Here is a 20,664-nt window from a genome sequence, read left to right as displayed (position 1 = left end):
AATACATAAAATGATTCTATACTTATGCCGAGTTTAAAATGAAAAATATGTATTTATTTCATGAAAAATTAAATAAAATTTAATATTAATATTAAAAATTCCCTTATTAATAATGCATAAATTTATGAGAAATATATTAATAAAATATTTTATAATTAACATTTAATTTATAATATATAATCAGTTATTAACAAAGGTAAATTAAATATTATTTTAAAATTAAATATAAATACAAATAAAAAAATATTTTTTAATAAATATTTTGTTATATTATTTTGTAAATTAATTAATTATATCTAAATTATGTTATATAGTTGCATTCTATTACATAAAATAAATGTTATCAATTATCGAAGTATATATGCATATACATATAAACTTTCTTTGTATTGACCCATCTAACAGTTCACTAAGTCTCTAGATTCCTCATTTTGTGCGTTCATTTCAGATTGCTCTCAACTTTTATAATACATCTTTGGGAATACATAGGGAAGCCATTGAACAAAGAAATAGAGAAGTATTAAACTTTTTCATAAGAAAATAACGCAGAAACGAATAATATATAACTAAACGTGTGACATTGTTCTTAAATATACAGTGAAAATTTTATGAAAACTGTGTTTGATAAAATTTTAAGAGATAAAATTTATTCAAAGAAACTTCAATGTATTCACCTGGGCATCACTGTTAAAGCATTATCTCAACATCGTGGCATGTTTTCGCGGTGCATAAAAGATCCGAAGGTTGAGAACCTCTCATTTTTGTATGTTAATTTTTTTTTTATTTATTTTAAAAAATAAGTTTTTTTTAAATAAAATAATTTCATCTTTTATATACATTCTAATTTTTTATTACACATATATTATGGAATATGTACTAACTTCTTTCAACACTTATTTTATCACAATGTTTTTAAATTCTATAATAAATTTATAAATTTTTATTTTTTATTATCAATAACATATTGATTACAATATTGTTATTTATATACAATTTTTAAATAAATATTATATATATTTAAATTTGAATTTAATAAAAACCCAATGTATGTCATAAAATATATTTTTTTTAAATTATTTTTTATTAAAGGACAATTTAAAATCAAAAAATAAAAACTGTTTTATTAAAAGAATATTTTTGTTTATATAAATAATATCATTAAATAATATTATTCTTATGGATTCTTTACAGGAAATATATTAAAGATAAATTGCTTTCTACTTATAAATAATGACAGAATACTTTGATTTACCACTTAATATGGACAGAATATGTAGAATTTGCCTTACAGAAGGTACTAATTTATCACCTATTTTTTGTACGGATCAAGAAGTGAATGATTTCTCGGCTCTTCCTCAAAAGATACAAGTTTGTGGATCAATAGAAATTCATGAACAAGATGGATTACCTTCATTAATTTGTGATATTTGTATTTATAAAGCAAGTGTTGCTCATGAATTTAGACAACAATGTCAACATTCTGATGCCAAATTACGAATGTATTACAATAAACCATCTAAAATTACTATTGTGGTAAATATATAATATATTAATATTTTATATCATGTAGCAAATATAAACAATAAATTTAAATATTTTAGGATACATGTACACAAACTGAATCTGAGATAAGAACATTATTATCTAAAGAACAAATTAATCAAGAGAATTATTTTGTAAAAGAGGAAATGCATGTAGCATCAAATTCTCAAGAATATGTACAAACTAATGATTCATATTGTAGAGAAGAATCTAACTTAAGCACCAGCCAAATTGATATGCAAAATGAGAAACTTTTTATTTGTTCTATTGGATTTGAAGGACCTAAAGAAATTGAAAAAGAATCTTGTACCTCAGAAAATAATATACATGAAACATCTCTTACACAAGAAATCAACAATGATATTTCTGAAACTATAAATATGCAAAATAAACCAGAAGAAAATCAAGATATCAATCAAAATTCAGAGGAAGATGATAGAAAACAAGAAGTAGAATTTTTTGATGAAAATATATTAAATGATAATGTTAAAGAAGAAGAAGAAGTTGTGCAGAAACGTACTTCTACTAGGAAAGTAAAATCAGTGCCTAATAAAACTTATAGCGAAGATGAAATTCATGATAATTATTATGACTCAAGTAATGATGGTGAAGATTCTGGAGAATTAAAATTTAAATGTAAAGTATGTGCAAAATGTTATAGCACACAAAGAGGCTTAAAGAAACATTCCCTTGTTCATGAAAAGAAACATAAATGCAATATTTGTTCAAAAATGTTTTATAGATTAGAGAATATGGAAAATCATAAAAAAATACATGCATCAAAACCACTTGCATGTCAATTATGTCATGCATGCTTTTCTAAACCTCAAAGTCTTGTACGTCATCTAAAATCTCATACAGAAAAAGTAAATAATATGATTAAACAAATTAGTACAGATGAACAAAAAGACAACAAGGAACCAAAAAAAGAGATGAAATTTGAAGATGATACAGATGATGAAAATAGTACTGTGAATGAAGTTTATGATTTTGAAAATGCACCTGAGTTGTACAAATGTGAAATTTGCAGTCAATATTGTTCTTCATTAAAAAATCTAAAAAGACATAGTCTTGTACATGGAGATAAAAAATATTCCTGTACTGTATGTAAAAAATGGTTTTTTAGGCCTGATACATTAAAAAAGCATGCAGAAAAACATGGTCATGGATTATTAGATAATTTAGCAGATGATAATAAATTTTTTGATTCTGATGATGATTCTTTCCCAAGTACTACTCAAAATACTTTACAAGAAAATGAAAATGTTAAAAAAGAAGAAAGTGATGAAGATGATTCTGGTGAATATAAATGTCAACATTGTGATAAAATTATGGCAACAAAGAAAGGTCTTAGACGTCATGTATCAATGCATAAACCAAAAGCTGAACCAGTTACTTGTGAAATCTGTGGAAAGGTATGTGCTAGTCAAGCTCGTCTTGTTCTTCATCAAAGGACACATAAACCAAAAGAAAAGGTTCCAAGAGAATACTTGTGTCACATTTGTAGTAAGGTGTATCCAAGTAATTCTTCTCTAACTTATCATATGAGAACTCATACTGGTATTAAACCACATGTGTGTAAAACTTGTAATAGTGGATTTACTACAACAACCAGTTTAGCAAATCATATTAGAATTCATACAGGTGATAAACCATTTGTTTGTCATGTATGCAGTGCTGCATTTGCTGTGAGTTCAGCTTTTAGACGACACTTGACTCGACATACTGGAGAAGCAAATTATTTGTGTAAAACATGTGGCAAAGCATTCAAAAGACTAAGTACTTTAAAAGAACATACTTATACTCATTCTGGTGAAAAACCATATGTGTGTAAAACTTGTGGAGCTGCTTATAGTCATAGTGGTAGTTTGTTTGCACATCAGAAACGTTGTCGAGCTCAATATGGAGAGATGGTTGTAGATGAACATCATCATACAGTTGCTCACCATATTCATGTAAATAATGTGCAATCTGCAGTACGATCACTTGCTGTGATAGGACAAATGTTTTAATAAATAAGTTTTATTATATCAAAAAAACAATGGTTTTGCTTGTGCATTATAACAAATTATATACATATACATATATATATATACAACTATATATATATATATATATATATATATATATACAAATATATATATACATATATATATATATATAAATTAATATATGTGTATAAATACATTAAAATGTGCTATGATTTACATAAGATATATATACAAAATTATTGTAGAAATCGTGCACTTATGTAAATATATAAACAGCTTTTTTTACTAAAGAAAATTTATTTAGATATTCATATATTTAGAAATTCTGTAGATTGATGTTTTATTTCAAAATTTATTTCTTCATTTAAAAAATGGTTATTGTGAATATCTTTTAATTATATATGAATATTTTTTTAAGTTTAACCTAATATTCATAATTATAAAAATATAATTGCACAATTTAAATATATTAATAAATACATTATTTATTTAGAGTGTCCCAAAATCATATTGAAGGCAAAAATATATGAATTTCTTATATTAAGAGAAAATAGTGAGTTCATATAATTTTTTAATAAAATCTAATTATTAATATAATTATTGATTTATTGATATAAAAATAGATTTAAAAAAAATTAAAAAAAAACATAAAAAATCTTTTGGCAAGATCTATTAAAATTTCAATAATTATGTATTATGATTCAATAATATATATTCATATACACACATAATAAATAAAATATATTTTGGCATTAATTTCAATAATTTTAATTTATTTTATAAATATTTATATATGTTTAGTATCAATATTACAATGTCAATGAATTGAAATTATTATATTCAGATCTTAATTTTAATTTTTATTTTTTAAATAAATTTAGCGAAAATTTTTGTATTTTTTATCATGATTTTAGAACACTCTACATATAAACTGAATGTATAATTATTTAAATAATTTTTTTTATATGCAAATAATGGAATAAAAGTAGAAAATTATATATTACTTTATATGTTACATTTTTTCATTTTTTTTTAAATTGAATTAAGAAATTTATTATACTAATATTGGCAGTATTATAATTTTGTATAAAAAATTAAAGATTTTTTTTTTATATGTATTCATGTATATATTATACAATTACTTAAAACATTTTATTATTTATATTATATATATATTATTATTATATATATTATATATGTTATTATTTATATTATATTATATATATATATATATAATAATATATATATACATATATATTTATTGCATTATATGAAAAAATACATTTAACAATTGTATATTAAAAAAATAAGTATGCAATATAAATATATTGTGCCATTAAAACATATAAATAATAGAAATTAAAAAAATTCTTTTTATTATTTAAAATTTTACTTTTTCTTATCTATTTTGTATTAATATAAAAAATATTAAATTTTAATATTCAAATTAATTATTTCAATAAATATTGAATCAAATATACATAAATAATTGTAATAAATAAATGCTGAATTTTGTTTAACTATTTATTTATAGAAGAAATTCAATAATATTATAAAATTAACAAAAAATTACTTTCTTATTTATTTATTACATAATAAATACAATCATAATTTGAATCATTAAATTTAATTAAATTTAATTACAAATAATATTATATTTTTTGAAATGAAGTAGTAAAAATAAACATTAAAATAAACAATAATTACCATATAAATATTATAGAAAATTAAAATAAATATTATAAAGATTTGATTTTATTTCTCTTGATCTGATTCTTTTTGCCTTTTCTTTTTAAGCAATTTATAACGACGCCAAATAGAAGCTCGGGTTCGTTTTAAAACTTTTGCTAAATCTGTATATTTCCGCTTCTGATCAAGGTTTGCATTATGTTCTAAATAATTCAAAATCATTTCATCTTCTTCTGGATAAAACCTTTATATATTAAACATTATATTAACACAACAATAATAATAAGATATAAAAATAAGATATATAAATAAGCATATTATTAAATGTATAAATTTTGTAAAATCTGAATTATATTATTTTTAATCAAATAAAAAGCATTCAATATAAAAAAAAAAAAATATTATTTTATTATGATATAAGTATTTTTGATATAAAAAATATAAATTTCTTTTTTATATAATATTTAATAGAATGTAAATATTACATAATATAAAAATAGAATTTGTTATATAATAAAGATAAAAATGTGTATCAATATTTAATATAAAAAAGTTTTCTATATTACCTTCTTTGAAAATGATTTGCATATAAATTTCTAAATCTGTGATATACACTATATAAAGTTCTATTTGACAAACCATCAGCTAAAAATTGAACAAATTTTCTTCTTTGTTTTTTACTGCGAATATATGTTTTATTTCCTTCTCTCAAGAGTAAAAATGGTTCAACTTTTTTAGAATTCCATTTATGCAACTATATCAAAATATTTTTAATTTGATCATAATAAAAAATTTTTCAATAAATTTTTTTGAAAATATTATATAATGCATATAATATTCTTCGAACAAACCTTACAAAATTCTTTCCAATTATTTTTAATTATTTTATCTTCTACCGAATCATAACATCCTTTTTTGATAAATGTTATTTGTTTAAATCTTTCTATTTCTTCATTTTTTGGAGGACGAGATCCTGCTCTAGTTTCAATTTCATGTTGCGGTAACACAGGATTTTTTAATTGTACATTCAATTCTTTTAAATACTATAATAAAAAAATTTGTATAATTACTTTAACCTAACATAATATATTGATTTAAGATTATTAACATATTAATCTATTAAAATTTTTATATATTACTTTTATTATATATTAAATACATTACTTGTCTATCTTCTTTGCAAAGTTTATTTGCTTCTTTAATTTGTTGTACAATTAAATTGACATCATCAACGCTCATTTCTGAAATTTATATTTTAATAATAAATGCTCATATCTATCATACATACATATATATAATTAATATATATAATATTAAAAATCGTAATATAAAGTATTTGCTATTTTTTTTTAAAAGTGTTTTTCATACTTAATTTCGTATTATATATTTATGAACTTTAAAGTCATTATATTATAATTATGATTATAATATAATTCAAAATATATTCATAAATATAATTATAAGTTATCTTCTATAAAATTTTTACTATATATATATTACATACAACATAGCTTAAATTAGATGTAGGTTAAATATATTATATTTACCAAGTTGAATTATTGAAAGTAAACAAAACAAAATAATCAATCTAGGGGAATTCAGTCGATTCAATTAATAAAATTGAAACTATGAAATAAAAAGATATCTTTCTGCGCATAAATTTATTCGCAAGATTCAAAATTTATATAAATCAATATAAACATAAATAATGCAATAATTTCGAATAATAAAATAACGAACTTAATTCAAATTAGTCAGTGTCTGAAATATTGGATGATAATCTATTCTATATCTAGTCTGTGGTAATATTATCAGCTGATTTTATCATTATTTTGATTATTGTATCTTAAATGTCATATAATTTATTTGTTTACATGCGATTTGCAATTTTTTATTAAAAAAGAATTTTAATAAATAAGATTCTAATATATTATTAATTTTTAAATATTATTTTTATTAATATATAATTAAATCTATAATTAATAATTACAGATAATAAAAAATTATAATATTTACACAATTTAATATATGTGGTAATAAGTTATCAGAATGAAGATATGAACTTAAATTTATTATAATAAATAAATTAAAATTAATTTTAAAAATTAATAAATACTTATACACTATGGCTTCAGCTTCAAGTACAAGTGCTCGAAGTTTATTTGTTGAATCAAAAATGAGATTAGCTGATAGAGTACAAGTTAATGTGAACAATATTGCATCTCTTGCCAGACAAATACAAAGAGGTTCAAAAAGTAGCGAAGTAAAATTTAATTATATAATTTTTCAATAATTCTATTATCTATCTGTTATCTATTATTTTATTATCCAAATATATAATTAATAAATATTATTTTTCTTTATAATTAAAATATTTTTATAGATAATAATGCATAGTGCAAAAAATTTTGCACAGCAAGAACATGGTGTAGAGATTGCAGAAGCTAATTTAAAAAAAATTGCTCTTATAACTACTCATTTAGAATATCAAATGGAATCTATTAACAAAAGTTTTATAACTTTGGAAGAAGTTACCGAACAAGTACGTGCTATGCAAAGATAAATTGTAATAAATATTTACCATATTTTCATTTATAATATATATTTAATGATATATTTTGTATTTTTGTATTATATTATTATTATTATTAATATATTATATTATTAATATGTTTTAATTATGTATAGTATTTTATTATTATTACTAATGAAACAAATTAATCTGAAATTTAGCTTATATAATTGTATATATATTTTATAATTATTGTTTATCAAATATATAAATAAGATTATTATATAATTTGTATAATAGAGTTCAATTTTATGAATATTTGTATAGTAATGTAAAATATTGTTTACTTAACATTTATTTTTAATTTATAACTTATTTAATCAAATTTAATCAACTATTATATTTCATAATTATTATAATAAAAATATATCATTCTTGTAATATATATAATTTTGTATATTATGTATTATATATTATATATTTCAAGTATTTTTAACTATATTTCAAATATATTTAAATTATAAATATTCAAGATTTATTAATATAATTTTTGTTATTTAGTTAATGCGTTTAATAAACTTATAATAAACTTATAAATAATACAATATAAATTATAAAGATCAATTAGAATTTATTATTTAAAAAGAAACAATTTTTTTTACATAAAATTTCATAATTTTATTGAATATTCTATAATACTTAAATTAATTACTTACAATTATAACATATATTTAACCAAACTTCCAAAAATTTTATAAGATTTAATTACATACATAAGATATAATTTGCTAAATAATTGATCTTTGTCATGAGATTTTTTTAAAAAATTGTAAGTTTAATGTATTATTTATCAAGGATATAGAATATCATAATGACCAGGACGATATAATAAATGAACAGCAGGAGTAGCACCTTCAGGGAAATCATGTGCTGTTACTTCAGTTCCTGCACCTCGATCCATATAACGAACACGTACTCCAGTTCCTAAAGCAGTACTCATAGCTATGATGTGAATGTGATCAGATTCTTTGTACATTGGTTCTACTTCCTAAAAATAATTTAATCAATACTAATCAAGATGTAAATGATACATTAATCAAAATGTTAAAATTTTCTCAGAAAATTTTACTAATCATAATATCTTATATACATTTTTTTTTTTTTATCATAAATAACAATACAATAATACTCACTTGACGACAAAATTCTGAAACAGTACGTTCTCCTTCAATAAAATGCTGATAAAAATCAGCTTCTCGTCGTAATTGACCAGAAGTAATTAATCTAAGATATACAACAACATAATCAGAACAACCTTGTTCATTGAAAAGTTTATGTAATTCAATATAACTTGACTCTGCATCTTCTCCTACTTTATCAATTACATCCATAAACTATAATGCAAAAAATAAAACATTTATTTCTGTAAATTTGAAGAAATAAAAAAACATCATAAATTTATTATTTATAATTTATAACAATACATATTTACCGTATCATGAAAATCTTCAACTGTAAATTGAGGAAAACCTAATGCTACCAAATTATCTTTACTTTTTAATGCAAGTTCTCGAAATTTTTCATATTCATCTTTATTTCCAATTAACTTTTCAAGATATGCATAACTAAAAGCTCTAAAAAAGCAATTTCCATCAGGTCTAGTTCTCCTAATATATGAATATTTTTGACCTAATGCTTTAGCTTTTGATAAATATACTTCATCTTCAGAATATTCACGTTCCAAACTTTTTATAGATTCTTTCTCTCCAACTAAAGCAATAGATTCAGAAATCTGGAAAATAATTTTAAATTTTCATTCATAAATATAAAATAAAGAAATAAAGATCAAATATTAAATTACAATATTTATATTTGAATTATAATTATATTTTAATTACATATAATCTAGGATATAGTAAAATAATCAAATAAACAAATGATTTAAAATCAAAAAAACAAAAAATAAGAACGAAAATTAATGACAATTATTGAAACCTTGTAAACAAAGATATATCATTTTTCAATTTAAATATTACTTGATAATCAAGTAAAAAAGAATAAATTTATACAGCAATGATAATATATATTAACCTCCATTTCGATTCGCCTTTGTTGTTGAAGAATCAACTCATCTTGGTTGACATCTGTAATAAAACAAATATGATAAGTTATATGTTCATTCTTTTGAATTTTAATTTATATTTGTGAACCTGTATTTTCTGTTAATTGCTCTTTGCAAGATTTCTCTTCCATATTTCAAGAAGTTTTCATAAATTTTGAAACGACTGTCAAATTATCAGTCGTAAATAAAAGCCCAATGTCCATGTGGAAATTAAAAAGACATCTACCGTTGTATTAAAATGTTTTAGATTGGTAACTATATCTCCTGATAGTTATAGCATAGTACATAATTCTTTAACAGAATAGATTTTTAAATAATTTCTTCTATATGTTATATATTATGGTTAAATTCATTAAAATAAAATCGTAAAAAAAAAAATTCTTTTCTCTTTAAAACCATAATAAAGAATATATTGAAAATTTTATATTCTGCCACTAGAATATCATGTTATCACTAGATTAATATAACCCGCCAAATATTAAATAATATACAATATAAAATTATGTAATTTTTTATCTTTGATATAATTAAAAATTAAAACTTCTGGAATCATTATATATTATATATTATATGAATATATAATGATAACCTAAAAGAAAAATAAAATTAACTATTCAAATTCTTATGAAATTTATAACTTTTAAATATTATTTAATGTTAATTAATTTAATTTGAATTAATAATATTTAATTTTAAAAAGAATATATATTAATATAAAATACCACAACAACTTACAAGAACTTAAAAATTTAAGTATTATATTTCTATACGCATAATATTATTTTAAGTAGTTTGGAATTTAAAAAAATAAATAAAGTATAAATAATATAATTTTAAACATTAATAAATTAATAATATTTGTTTCTCTAACAAAATGATTTTTAGTATACGTTATTCAATAATCAAATTATTTGGAAATTTTATTATTAAAATTAATTTTGTAACTGTTGAAATTTTGAAATGAAATCAATATGTATAATCATGGCACATTTTGAAGAGGAAGGAAGTATAAGTGACAAGGAATTAAATGAAAGTACTAGTAGTACAGGAAAAGAAAATCCTCAAGAAGAAATTGAAAATAATGCTCGTATCGATGAAGAACAAAAAGAAAAATTAGTAAAATTACCATTAGGTAGAATAAAAACAATTATAAAAATGGATCCTGAAGTACATATGGTTAATCAAGAGGCTGTTTTCTTAATTACAAAATCTACGGTAATTATATTTTATTTATTTACGGAATATTAATATAATATTGTTTCTATTTTAAAATATTAAAAAATTTATAATTAATCATCTTTTAACAATTAAATTATAAATATAATAAAATTATTTTTCAATTTATATTTAATTTATACTTATTATTTTTATAAACAATTAAACAAATTATATTATATTATATTATATCATATAATATATAATATTGTATTAAATGAAAATTGTAATATGTAATGTATAGTCTATATTTTGATATTTATATTATATATTTGCTTTATTATTTTAATCTAATTTTAATATTTATTAAATGAATTAATTTTTATAATAAATATTTTATATCTTAATCATTATGTTTTATCTTATATTACAGGAACTTTTTATTGATTCTCTTGCTAAAGAATCATATAAATATACAGCACAAATGAAAAAAAAGACAATACAAAAGAGAGATGTAGAAAGTGCAATTAATAATATTGATGCCCTTGTGTTTTTAGAAGGAATGTTAGATTAAAATTTAATGAGATGTTTAACTTTTTTATGTTTCAATATAATAATAATAATATTATAATATTAATATTATCTTTTTATTTTTTTTCAACAATAATATAATATTGCATTGAAAAGAAATTATATACATATAAAATAGAAATGTATACATATAAAATATGTAAATATAGCTTAAATTTTCCATATTTAATACAAAAATATAAAATATAAAACAATTTAATTTATTATTAAAAAATGAAAGATAAATATATAATATTATATTTTATAATTTATAGAAATTAAGGCTATAATAATGAGTATAATAAAATTCATTTGTTTTTTATATAAATAAATTAAAATTTTATTAAATTTATTATTAATAAGTTTAATATTTAATTAATTAAACATATTTATTTCACATAACAGAAATGTTTTTCATTATATTTATATTAAAATGTTAACATCCATTTAAGATGCATTTTAACATTCATTTTATTGTAAAACTCATTTAATACAATTATATAATTTCATTTGCATGTACAAAGAATTGCATAATTTTATTATTATACAAATATTTAAATAAGATTTATAATATTATACATATGAATATATTTTTAAAATATTTTCACATTATTTTATTAAATATTTCTAGATTATTTATAATGTATCTTCTTTGATGTAAGATGAAATTTGTACATTGGAATTATTTTTAATTTTTATTTTAATTATTGTAATTTGTATAATACAAAGATCAAATTATTTAAATTATCTTATTTAAAATATTAAAAAATATTCTTCATGTGAAAAAGAGTATTTAAATTTTTGTCTAATACATACTTATAAACAGCATAGAAAGAAAAAATCAGTCTTATTTCATACATGCCAATTAATTAGTTAAATATATTATTATGAACATTTCTATTTGTAATTTTGTTTAAAAATTCTTTCTTAAAAATCATAAATTAAAAAATATAAAAAATATGATTGCTAAAATTTTATTACAAATAACAAATTTTTATTAAATATTTCAAAACAAAATATTACAAATTACAAAATATTTTATTTAATATCTACTAGTACGCATATAGTAAAATTAATATAAAATTTAAATAAATTAAATTAAAGTAAAAAAAATTAAAATAAGCAACAAGTTATTTTATTCTATTTTAAAAATATTCTATTTTGGATTTTATCTTGAAATAAACATTTATCATGAAATCAAATGAAATCAATGAGATAATTTATCAATTAAATAGATAATCCTTGTTTTAATTTTATCAGGTAAAATCAATTATCATTTATATAGTATTTTTTATCAATTTGCTAATTTGTCATACATATAATAATATTTTGAATATATACTACATATGTACTACTAATAAAATTTTATTATTATTACATTTAATAATAAGATAGCATATTTTTTATATTGAATTTATAAATTCAATAATATATTAGCTAATTTATAATTAAATTATATTATTTAAAATATTTTGAAATCAGGTGATCAGAATATACATTAATATATTAACTTATATTAATTTATATAATTTATAATTAATATTAGTTTTTTTTCAGAGTATTTTTTACTAATTTCTTTAGCAATATTAAAAAATGATAAAAATATTTTTTTTAATAATAAAAATAATAAAAATCAATATTTATAAAAAATCAATAAATCAAACAATGATTTTAGAAATAAAGTCTTATATTTTCAAAATTCAAAATTGTTAAAAAAATATTCTTAATAGAAACATTTTTAATTTTAAATTATATTAATAAATATCTGTCACCTAATAATATTTTTATCCCTGAACTTTTATATTATTTAAAAAGATTTTCTTTAAATATTTATTTCATTAATAATAAAAATAAAACAAAAAATGTTAAAATTTTGTAATTTTTATCATAAATATTTCATTAAACAAATTGATTTTTCTTACAAATGAAATAATGTAAATTTTTAACTTCTATAAAACATTTTATTACATTAATCATGTGTATTTAATTATAAAAAACAAAACTTAAAGCATATAAAATTTGTTGAATTTATAATAAAAAAAATTGTTCTATTTTTATTTATATTACATGGTTGTCGTTTTATAAATATTAGCTTAATAATAGTTTATGAAAATGAAATAAACATATTATTCAAAGTGATTTAAAAGAGATTTTAAATTCATTTCATTGCTTTTAGTTTCTTTAAATTCTCAAAAATTATTGAAATAACTTACTGTAACTATATTTTGCATATTATATTAAAATGGTATATAATATTAATATAATATTTGAGTATTATATTTCAGTTGAATTGAAAGATTACTTATATTTTTATAAGAATTGAAATTATTATTTTTTATATATTTTTGTTTTTCTTAATATAATCTACAATTAGAATTGATAAATTCTATATTTATAAATATAATGATTGTGAAAATGATTTGTATATGGGATTATTATTTTATATGGATTAAAAATTAATCCTTACTTTTGAAATTTTAATTCACAATACATCTTAACATTTTAGTACGATTGCAATTTTTTTGTATTTTAACGTACATTAAATATGTATATTTTATTAATCTAAGATAGTATAAGTTGATTTCATATATAAATTAATAATTAAAATATTTGTTTAAACAATTTTTTTAACATTAAACAAATGTTACCTAGTTATTAAATAAATTGTAATTTGCAATTGTATTTTTGTATAAGTATATACATTTGTTAGAAATAAATTTTCATTGCAATAAATAAAAAAATATTTTTGGTAACAAAAATTATGTAAATATTCCTTTTTTAAATTCATTCTAATATGATTTCAATATTGTGCTAGAGTTAATGAATATTATTTATATTTATATGAAGGAAAGAATATAAGAATTCATTATGGTACTATATATATTACTGTATAATTATACATGACGAATGCTAAAAGATTAGGAAGTAACTTGCCATATTTTTTACTTCTTGCGTTTAGTTTTACGTCGCTTACAGTCCCCTCTAAAAGAACTTTGATCTGGTGGACTTGAATTTCCGGTCTTGCTATGATTGTATAAATTATTTAAAAAGTCTTCAAAGTCTGCTTCACTATTTAATGTGAATAATTATTTATTATAGTGTTATATATTATCAAAAATCATAAAATATTTCTGAATTTAATAAAATTTCAGTACCTGGTATTCGGATCTATTTGTTGACGTCTTTTACCATTATTGGGCGTTTGTGATGGTGGTCGTTGACCTAAGACAATTCTATACTGAACACTATGTGTATTTGCTCTTAGGTGTTTTAAATTACCAGCTTGACAAGCTGCCCAATCAGTAACATCATATACTGCTCCTTCCATACAGGCATAATAATGCCAAAGAAAACCCATTAAACGAGATTCTGCCCAGATATCTCCCTAGTTAATTTATATAAAATAATTTAAGAATTATTCAATATATTTATATATATAGATATATATATATTTTTGATAATTACTTCTTTTGCACTATGACGTATTTTACATTGAGCACAAAATCGCGCTGCATAACAAGGACGTTGTGTTGGAATTCTTTTATGCCTTAAACCACAATTTGTACATCTAATTGTATTTGCTGCCTGTTCCATCTTTCTATGAAGTTGAGAAAGTAAATCACTTAATACACCCCAAGCTGCTTCAACTTGTCTAGTTTGATCAAATGCTTGTCTGCGTTCCTAAAAAATATTAAAAGTATAATATAAATATTATATAAATATTAAAAGTACAACAAAATTATAATAAAAATAATAAAAATTATATATAAAAATATAAATTTTTTAGGAATATATATAATAAATATATATATATATATATATGTATATATATAAAAATATGCAATACCGGTTCACCAATTATGTCAAATGCATGTACAAGTATTTTGAATGCTTCTTCTGCACCAGGTTGATTATTTTTATCTGGATGAACCAAAAAAGCCTGTCTCTTATAATACTTTTTAATATCATCATCTGAACATGTTGGTGTAACACCAAGTATACTATAAGGATCTTTTCCTTTACACGCTAATAATCTTTTCATAGCTTCTTCACCTGTACTAGGTAACGCAATATTGGCTTCAAGACCGCCATGTATCCAATTACTATTTTCTTCTTTTTCTTCACTTTTAGTTTTTATTTTACGCCAAAATGCAAATTTACTATTACCAAACCAGTTATCCAATTGCTTACCAACAATATTTAAAATACGAATTTTTGAAAATGTTATAGCCATATAAACCCATGAATATTTTAAATATAATATAGTGTGATACCATCCACATTTTGCACTATAATGTAAATATATATGATGTGATTATTAAATTATGTAAAATATATTTAAATAGTAAATACAGAATTAAAATATATTTTTCATTACTTACAGTAAAATCATAAGATTAGCACTCATACTAACTACATCAGATACTAAATGTAGCAACCAATGAAATATTTTTAAACCAATTTTAATCCAATGACTGGCATATTTATTTAAATTTTTATACAAATCTTTGACTGGTGATTCTTTATTTTCTCTTCTCCGATTTCTTTGAGCTTTTTTGATTTGTTGTGTTTTTTCAGTCTGAAAACGTTTTGAGTTTTTTTCTTTGGTTGCTTTTTTTTCTTCTTTATTCATTTTATTTACAATTTGTTGATTTTTCTCTATTTTTTCAGGAGAAATAGTTTGACTGGAAGCATTTATTATATTTAAATTATTATTTATTTGAATAGGACGTTTAAGAATATTTCCAATAGATTTGGGATTATTATTTTGAATTTTTGAATTATTAAGTGTTTCTCCTTTTTCTATTTTTTTAGACATTTTAGAAACTTTTTTTTTTTCAAATTGATTTGATCTATCAAAAGTATTTATTTCATGAGTTTCACTTGTTGAACCAAGATTATCTAATGATACCCAACGTCTTGGAAGATTTGAATTATTTTTTTCTAGAATTTTTCGTGGTATTTGCATTTTTGGAGAATTATGATCATCACTTCCAGATGAATTTTGTCTCTTTAATGTTGTAGATTTAGATTTATTCTTTGAATTTTTATTAGAAATTTTTTTATTTACAGATTCTGTTTTAGGTTTTATAGATTGAATTGTTAAAGGTGATGGAGGTGTTGGAGCAGATTTTGTTAGAACATCAGAATAAGAAGGCCGCATAGGTTTTACTTCTGCTACAACACGAGGTTTTTTGTGTTGACAATCAGTTGAATTTCTAGGTAATTCTTCAGAATCTCTAATATCTACATTTGATTGTACTACTGAAGTTACATTTGAAGATCCACCAAAAGGACTATATGTTCCAGATTGGTTTGGTACCCAATTACCAACTAAATTTTCAATTAATTGTTTTCCATTAAAATTTTGAGTTGGTAATTCAGGTGGTATATTTATATGTTGATCATTAAAAAGACCATATTCTCGATCAATCATATTTTGATTTCTGTAAGATGTCATATTTGATAGCTGACATTGTTCTGCCATGATTTGTGAAGCATTTCCATAAATCACATTAATATAATTGCCTCCTCCAACATCTATAGTACCAATTAAATCATTATTTTCATTTATACCTAAATGATTTACCCCTGTTTGGGATGGAAAATAAATTGAATCTGTTGGAGAATCATAATTAGATATATCTTGCATATAAAGAGGAGCACCCATTGGAGACATGGATTGCATTGTGGGTAAATTAGAATGAGGAGATTGACTAGAAATATAATGTCTTGTTTGATTTGAAGAATAATTTCCCCAATTATGAGATGTAGTCTGCTGTGGATTTACACCAAATTGAACGTAATGACCATTAGAACTTTCTAAGTCTGAAGTCATAGCTTCGATGATTTTATCTAAAGACATACGTTTAAAGCCAGAAGGTGACTGTTGTTGTTCTGCCATATTGTGATGTTTCTTTAAAAAAAAAAAGAAAACATTATTTGAAATATATGCATACATAGTAAAAAAAAAATAAAATATTGTAGCAAAAATTATTCTATTATAAAGTTTCTTTATTTTGTCAAAAGAAAATTATTCTGTGATAAATTGAATTATTTTTCTTTTTTAAAAAAAAAAGATAAAAATGAATAATTTAAAATCGTTTGTAGATTGCATACAAAGGAAGAAATATATACAATAAGACAAAAATATCAAAAGGAAAATAAAACAAATTTAATTTAAATTATTAATAATCAAATGAAATGATTTTAAATAGTTCAATAACCTAAAGCTAAAAGTTTTTGTTTCGTAAAATCGTATTAAAATATAACGATATAATGCTTACATTTGTTGGCAAGTATATCCATTTATATTATACTCAAAATAAATGGTTTCTTAACATATTGCAAACAAAATATTATATGCAAGTGACATATACAATTTTAAAGTATATACCATGCGGTTAATACAAAATCAGTCACTGTATTTCGTGGTCCGCACTACCAGCAGATTCATAAACGGATCATATAAATAGTTCTCTTTCTGTATACATACAACCATGTATATAATATTGTTACGAAAAGTTCCTAGATAAACGGATATGTTCAATTATTGAATCGTTATGGCTTCGATATATAGAATCTGAAAATAATTTTTATTAAGAAATTTTTACTTTTATATTATATTTCGTTATTTATTTCGCTGAAAATAATTAAATAATAATTCATAATTAAATAATAATTTTATAATTTTAATACTTTATTTTTACTATGTTATTTTACTACATAAATTTTATTAAGAAATAATCATAATATTTATTATTAAAATATAAGTTATCAATATTATTTTTTAATCTGCAATCGATTATAAAGTTATAAATAACTATATAATCTTATTTAATATTTATTGACTTTATACATAGACAAAATATAATATAGATCTAACATTCAATGCATTTTTTTCAACATTCATGTCTTGAGATATAAAATAATATAATTTCTTCTTTACTATTTTCTTAATGCTACTGATTTGGCTTAAAATAAGGTTAATAATAGTTGAAATTGAAATTAAATTTCAATATAAAGTTACAAATAGAATAAATATTCTATTATAAAATTTAAATCTATTGCTATTAATATCTCGAATCAAAACATTCAAATTATATATTATATTTAATTGTTATTTTAGAAATACATAATAAAATTAAGAATATAAAATATATATATATATATATATATATATATTACATTAAAAATTAAGGTATATTATAGTTTTGAATTTAACATCCTATACAATACAAGCTACAATATAGCAAAGTCGTAAATTAATTAATTTTTTATTTTTTTCTTGTCTATAAAATTTATGTTATCTTAGAAATTGATTCTAATAAATTTCAAATATTGATTATTAATCGAAAATCGACAAAAAAAATAATTACCTTTGTACAGAAAAATTACTTCAAATTACTGATAAATTACAAAATTTTATTCATGTATCTTCAGTTTTATTATAAATGCTTACAAAGAATATAAAAATAATATTAAAAATTCAAATATAATGATATTTATTATAATATATATATATATATGTATATATATATATAAATTGTTATAATAAAAATTTATAATAATATATAAATATATATTATAATAATTTACAAAAATTAAATTAACCTTATAAATATAAGTAATAACATTGTGTTTACTAAAATAATAGAATATTTTATTGTTACTGATGTGTTACAAGGTCTTCCTTTTCTAGCTTCACAAGCACACATTTCAAGTACGTAACCATTAATCTACAAAAATATTAGTATATAAAAATTTTATATAAAATAAAATAAATTTAGACAAAAGTTGTTATATTATTGCGGTAATCTAGAGTAACAATTACATAACTTTAAAAGTGTTATTTTTAAAAAAAACTAATATCATTTTATTATAATTACCATGAAATAATAAAAAAGATAATGATATTAAAAATAAAATATAATTATTTTTAAATTGTATTAATTGTAAAAAATATGTTTAAATATTATTAATATAATAAATTATTATTATAATATTGTAGCTAAAAAATTATTAAATTGCTAAAAGAAAAATAAAGTTAATTATATATGTAATTATTATATCAAATTAAATTACAAATTAAATATTTCTTAGATTAATGATACTATTAATGTAAAAGTTTGTAATTTTATAGTTGTGTCACTTATTTTTTTAGACAAATTATATTATTTATAATTATATATATTTTATATATAATAAAATAATAGATTTAAAATTACTTACTTTTTGTTCGTAACATCCTGATGTGATAGCTATTACATTATCTTCTATTACTTTTCCACAAAACGATGTTGTATTAACAACTGCAATTATTTTTATCTTTATAAAGTATTATAAAGTATTTTTTAATTTTACAAATTTTTATAGAACTATAATATACTTACTGTTGTTATCAAAGTAAAAAGTATATTTTATACAAACATTGCCAGATATTACAGAACATAATTTTTGTTTTGTTTCCCACAATTCATTTACATCTGGTGGTTTTTCTAAAATAAAATTAACAATTATTATATATGGTATTGTTATATATAATAGTTAATTAAAAATATATATAAATTAATATATAAATTTGAAATAAGTATTATTATATAAATAAAAATATATTATTATTATTATTATTTTATATAAAATTTAGGTTTAAAAAAAACCTATTATATAAAAAAACAATTTTACCTGTATGAATTGTGGGAGAAATGCAAGGGTTATTTTTGATTGATGAACAATTATATTTATCAGAATTTTCAAATACTGGCGCTATCCATGTATATTCAAAGCAGTTTTGTCCATTAACTACAAAATATATTATAAATATCATTTTACTATTTTTTTCTAATTCTTTTATAGAATTGAAATAATTAATTATTTCAAATATCATTACCTGATAATAAATATCCTTCATAAATAATTAAAAATACACAAAAATAAATTTTCATCATTTTGATGTATTCAGTATTTTACTTTAAACTTTTCATTTTATTTCACTTTTAACAATTTATAGAGCTTATCTGATAAAATTAGGCATTATCATAGTGATGTATCAGCTATCAGATATTTATTGTATAGTATCATAT

At 19.8% G+C, this 20,664-nt stretch overlaps 7 protein-coding genes across 10 annotated transcripts; 3 read left to right on the top strand and 4 right to left on the bottom strand.

The window, feature by feature from the left end:
* Nucleotides 1-404: 404 nt before the first annotated feature.
* Nucleotides 405-3,584, top strand: LOC107997853 (zinc finger protein 345). 2 transcript variants are annotated; one of them, XM_017056752.3, is made up of 3 exons: nt 405-743; nt 1,192-1,533; nt 1,602-3,584. In XM_017056752.3, the coding sequence occupies exons 2-3, from the start codon at nt 1,231-1,233 to the stop codon at nt 3,552-3,554; spliced, it is 2,256 nt and encodes a 751-aa protein (XP_016912241.1). In that variant the 5' UTR covers nt 405-743; nt 1,192-1,230; the 3' UTR covers nt 3,555-3,584. The 2 variants fall into 2 exon arrangements, with proteins under 2 accessions (XP_016912241.1, XP_016912240.1); XM_017056751.3 differs by having other exon boundaries at nt 405-763.
* Nucleotides 3,585-5,106: 1,522 nt separating this feature from the next.
* LOC107997855 (uncharacterized) lies at nt 5,107-6,907 on the bottom strand. 3 transcript variants are annotated; one of them, XM_017056754.3, is made up of 5 exons: nt 6,770-6,907; nt 6,387-6,463; nt 6,074-6,265; nt 5,789-5,976; nt 5,107-5,466 (listed from the first exon to the last, which is right to left on the bottom strand). In XM_017056754.3, the coding sequence occupies exons 2-5, from the start codon at nt 6,459-6,461 to the stop codon at nt 5,289-5,291; spliced, it is 633 nt and encodes a 210-aa protein (XP_016912243.1). In that variant the 5' UTR covers nt 6,462-6,463; nt 6,770-6,907; the 3' UTR covers nt 5,107-5,288. The 3 variants fall into 3 exon arrangements, with proteins under 3 accessions (XP_016912243.1, XP_016912245.1, XP_016912244.1); XM_017056756.3 differs by having other exon boundaries at nt 6,727-6,775; XM_017056755.3 differs by lacking the exon at nt 6,770-6,907 and adding an exon at nt 6,591-6,731.
* LOC107997857 (BLOC-1-related complex subunit 7) lies at nt 6,887-8,261 on the top strand. The gene is made up of 3 exons (XM_017056757.3): nt 6,887-7,024; nt 7,215-7,485; nt 7,606-8,261. Exons 2-3 carry the CDS (start codon nt 7,348-7,350, stop codon nt 7,783-7,785), a joined length of 318 nt encoding a protein of 105 aa, XP_016912246.1. The 5' UTR covers nt 6,887-7,024; nt 7,215-7,347; the 3' UTR covers nt 7,786-8,261.
* Nucleotides 8,262-8,386: 125 nt separating this feature from the next.
* On the bottom strand, nt 8,387-10,087 carry LOC107997854 (ubiquitin thioesterase otubain-like). The gene is made up of 5 exons (XM_017056753.3): nt 9,945-10,087; nt 9,826-9,878; nt 9,227-9,526; nt 8,928-9,128; nt 8,387-8,782 (listed from the first exon to the last, which is right to left on the bottom strand). Exons 1-5 carry the CDS (start codon nt 9,985-9,987, stop codon nt 8,585-8,587), a joined length of 795 nt encoding a protein of 264 aa, XP_016912242.1. The 5' UTR covers nt 9,988-10,087; the 3' UTR covers nt 8,387-8,584.
* On the top strand, nt 9,974-11,648 carry LOC107997891 (DNA polymerase epsilon subunit 4). Its single transcript, XM_062075334.1, has 3 exons — nt 9,974-10,107; nt 10,742-11,071; nt 11,445-11,648. The coding sequence occupies exons 2-3, from the start codon at nt 10,817-10,819 to the stop codon at nt 11,583-11,585; spliced, it is 396 nt and encodes a 131-aa protein (XP_061931318.1). The 5' UTR covers nt 9,974-10,107; nt 10,742-10,816; the 3' UTR covers nt 11,586-11,648.
* Nucleotides 11,649-12,553: 905 nt separating this feature from the next.
* LOC107997892 (dnaJ homolog dnj-5) lies at nt 12,554-18,197 on the bottom strand. The gene is made up of 6 exons (XM_017056825.2): nt 17,869-18,197; nt 15,964-17,498; nt 15,429-15,870; nt 15,047-15,262; nt 14,737-14,966; nt 12,554-14,650 (listed from the first exon to the last, which is right to left on the bottom strand). Exons 2-6 carry the CDS (start codon nt 17,484-17,486, stop codon nt 14,524-14,526), a joined length of 2,538 nt encoding a protein of 845 aa, XP_016912314.1. The 5' UTR covers nt 17,487-17,498; nt 17,869-18,197; the 3' UTR covers nt 12,554-14,523.
* An 872-nt stretch (nt 18,198-19,069) lies between these two features.
* Nucleotides 19,070-20,634, bottom strand: LOC107997895 (uncharacterized). Its single transcript, XM_062075333.1, has 5 exons — nt 20,472-20,634; nt 20,267-20,383; nt 19,975-20,079; nt 19,814-19,893; nt 19,070-19,320 (listed from the first exon to the last, which is right to left on the bottom strand). Exons 1-5 carry the CDS (start codon nt 20,527-20,529, stop codon nt 19,186-19,188), a joined length of 495 nt encoding a protein of 164 aa, XP_061931317.1. The 5' UTR covers nt 20,530-20,634; the 3' UTR covers nt 19,070-19,185.
* Nucleotides 20,635-20,664: the final 30 nt, after the last annotated feature.

The sequence above is a fragment of the Apis cerana genome, linkage group LG5 (genome assembly GCF_029169275.1).
Source record: "Apis cerana isolate GH-2021 linkage group LG5, AcerK_1.0, whole genome shotgun sequence".
In the NCBI taxonomy this organism is placed as follows: Eukaryota; Metazoa; Arthropoda; class Insecta; order Hymenoptera; family Apidae; genus Apis; species Apis cerana.
This window is presented reverse-complemented; position numbering and strand designations above follow the sequence as displayed.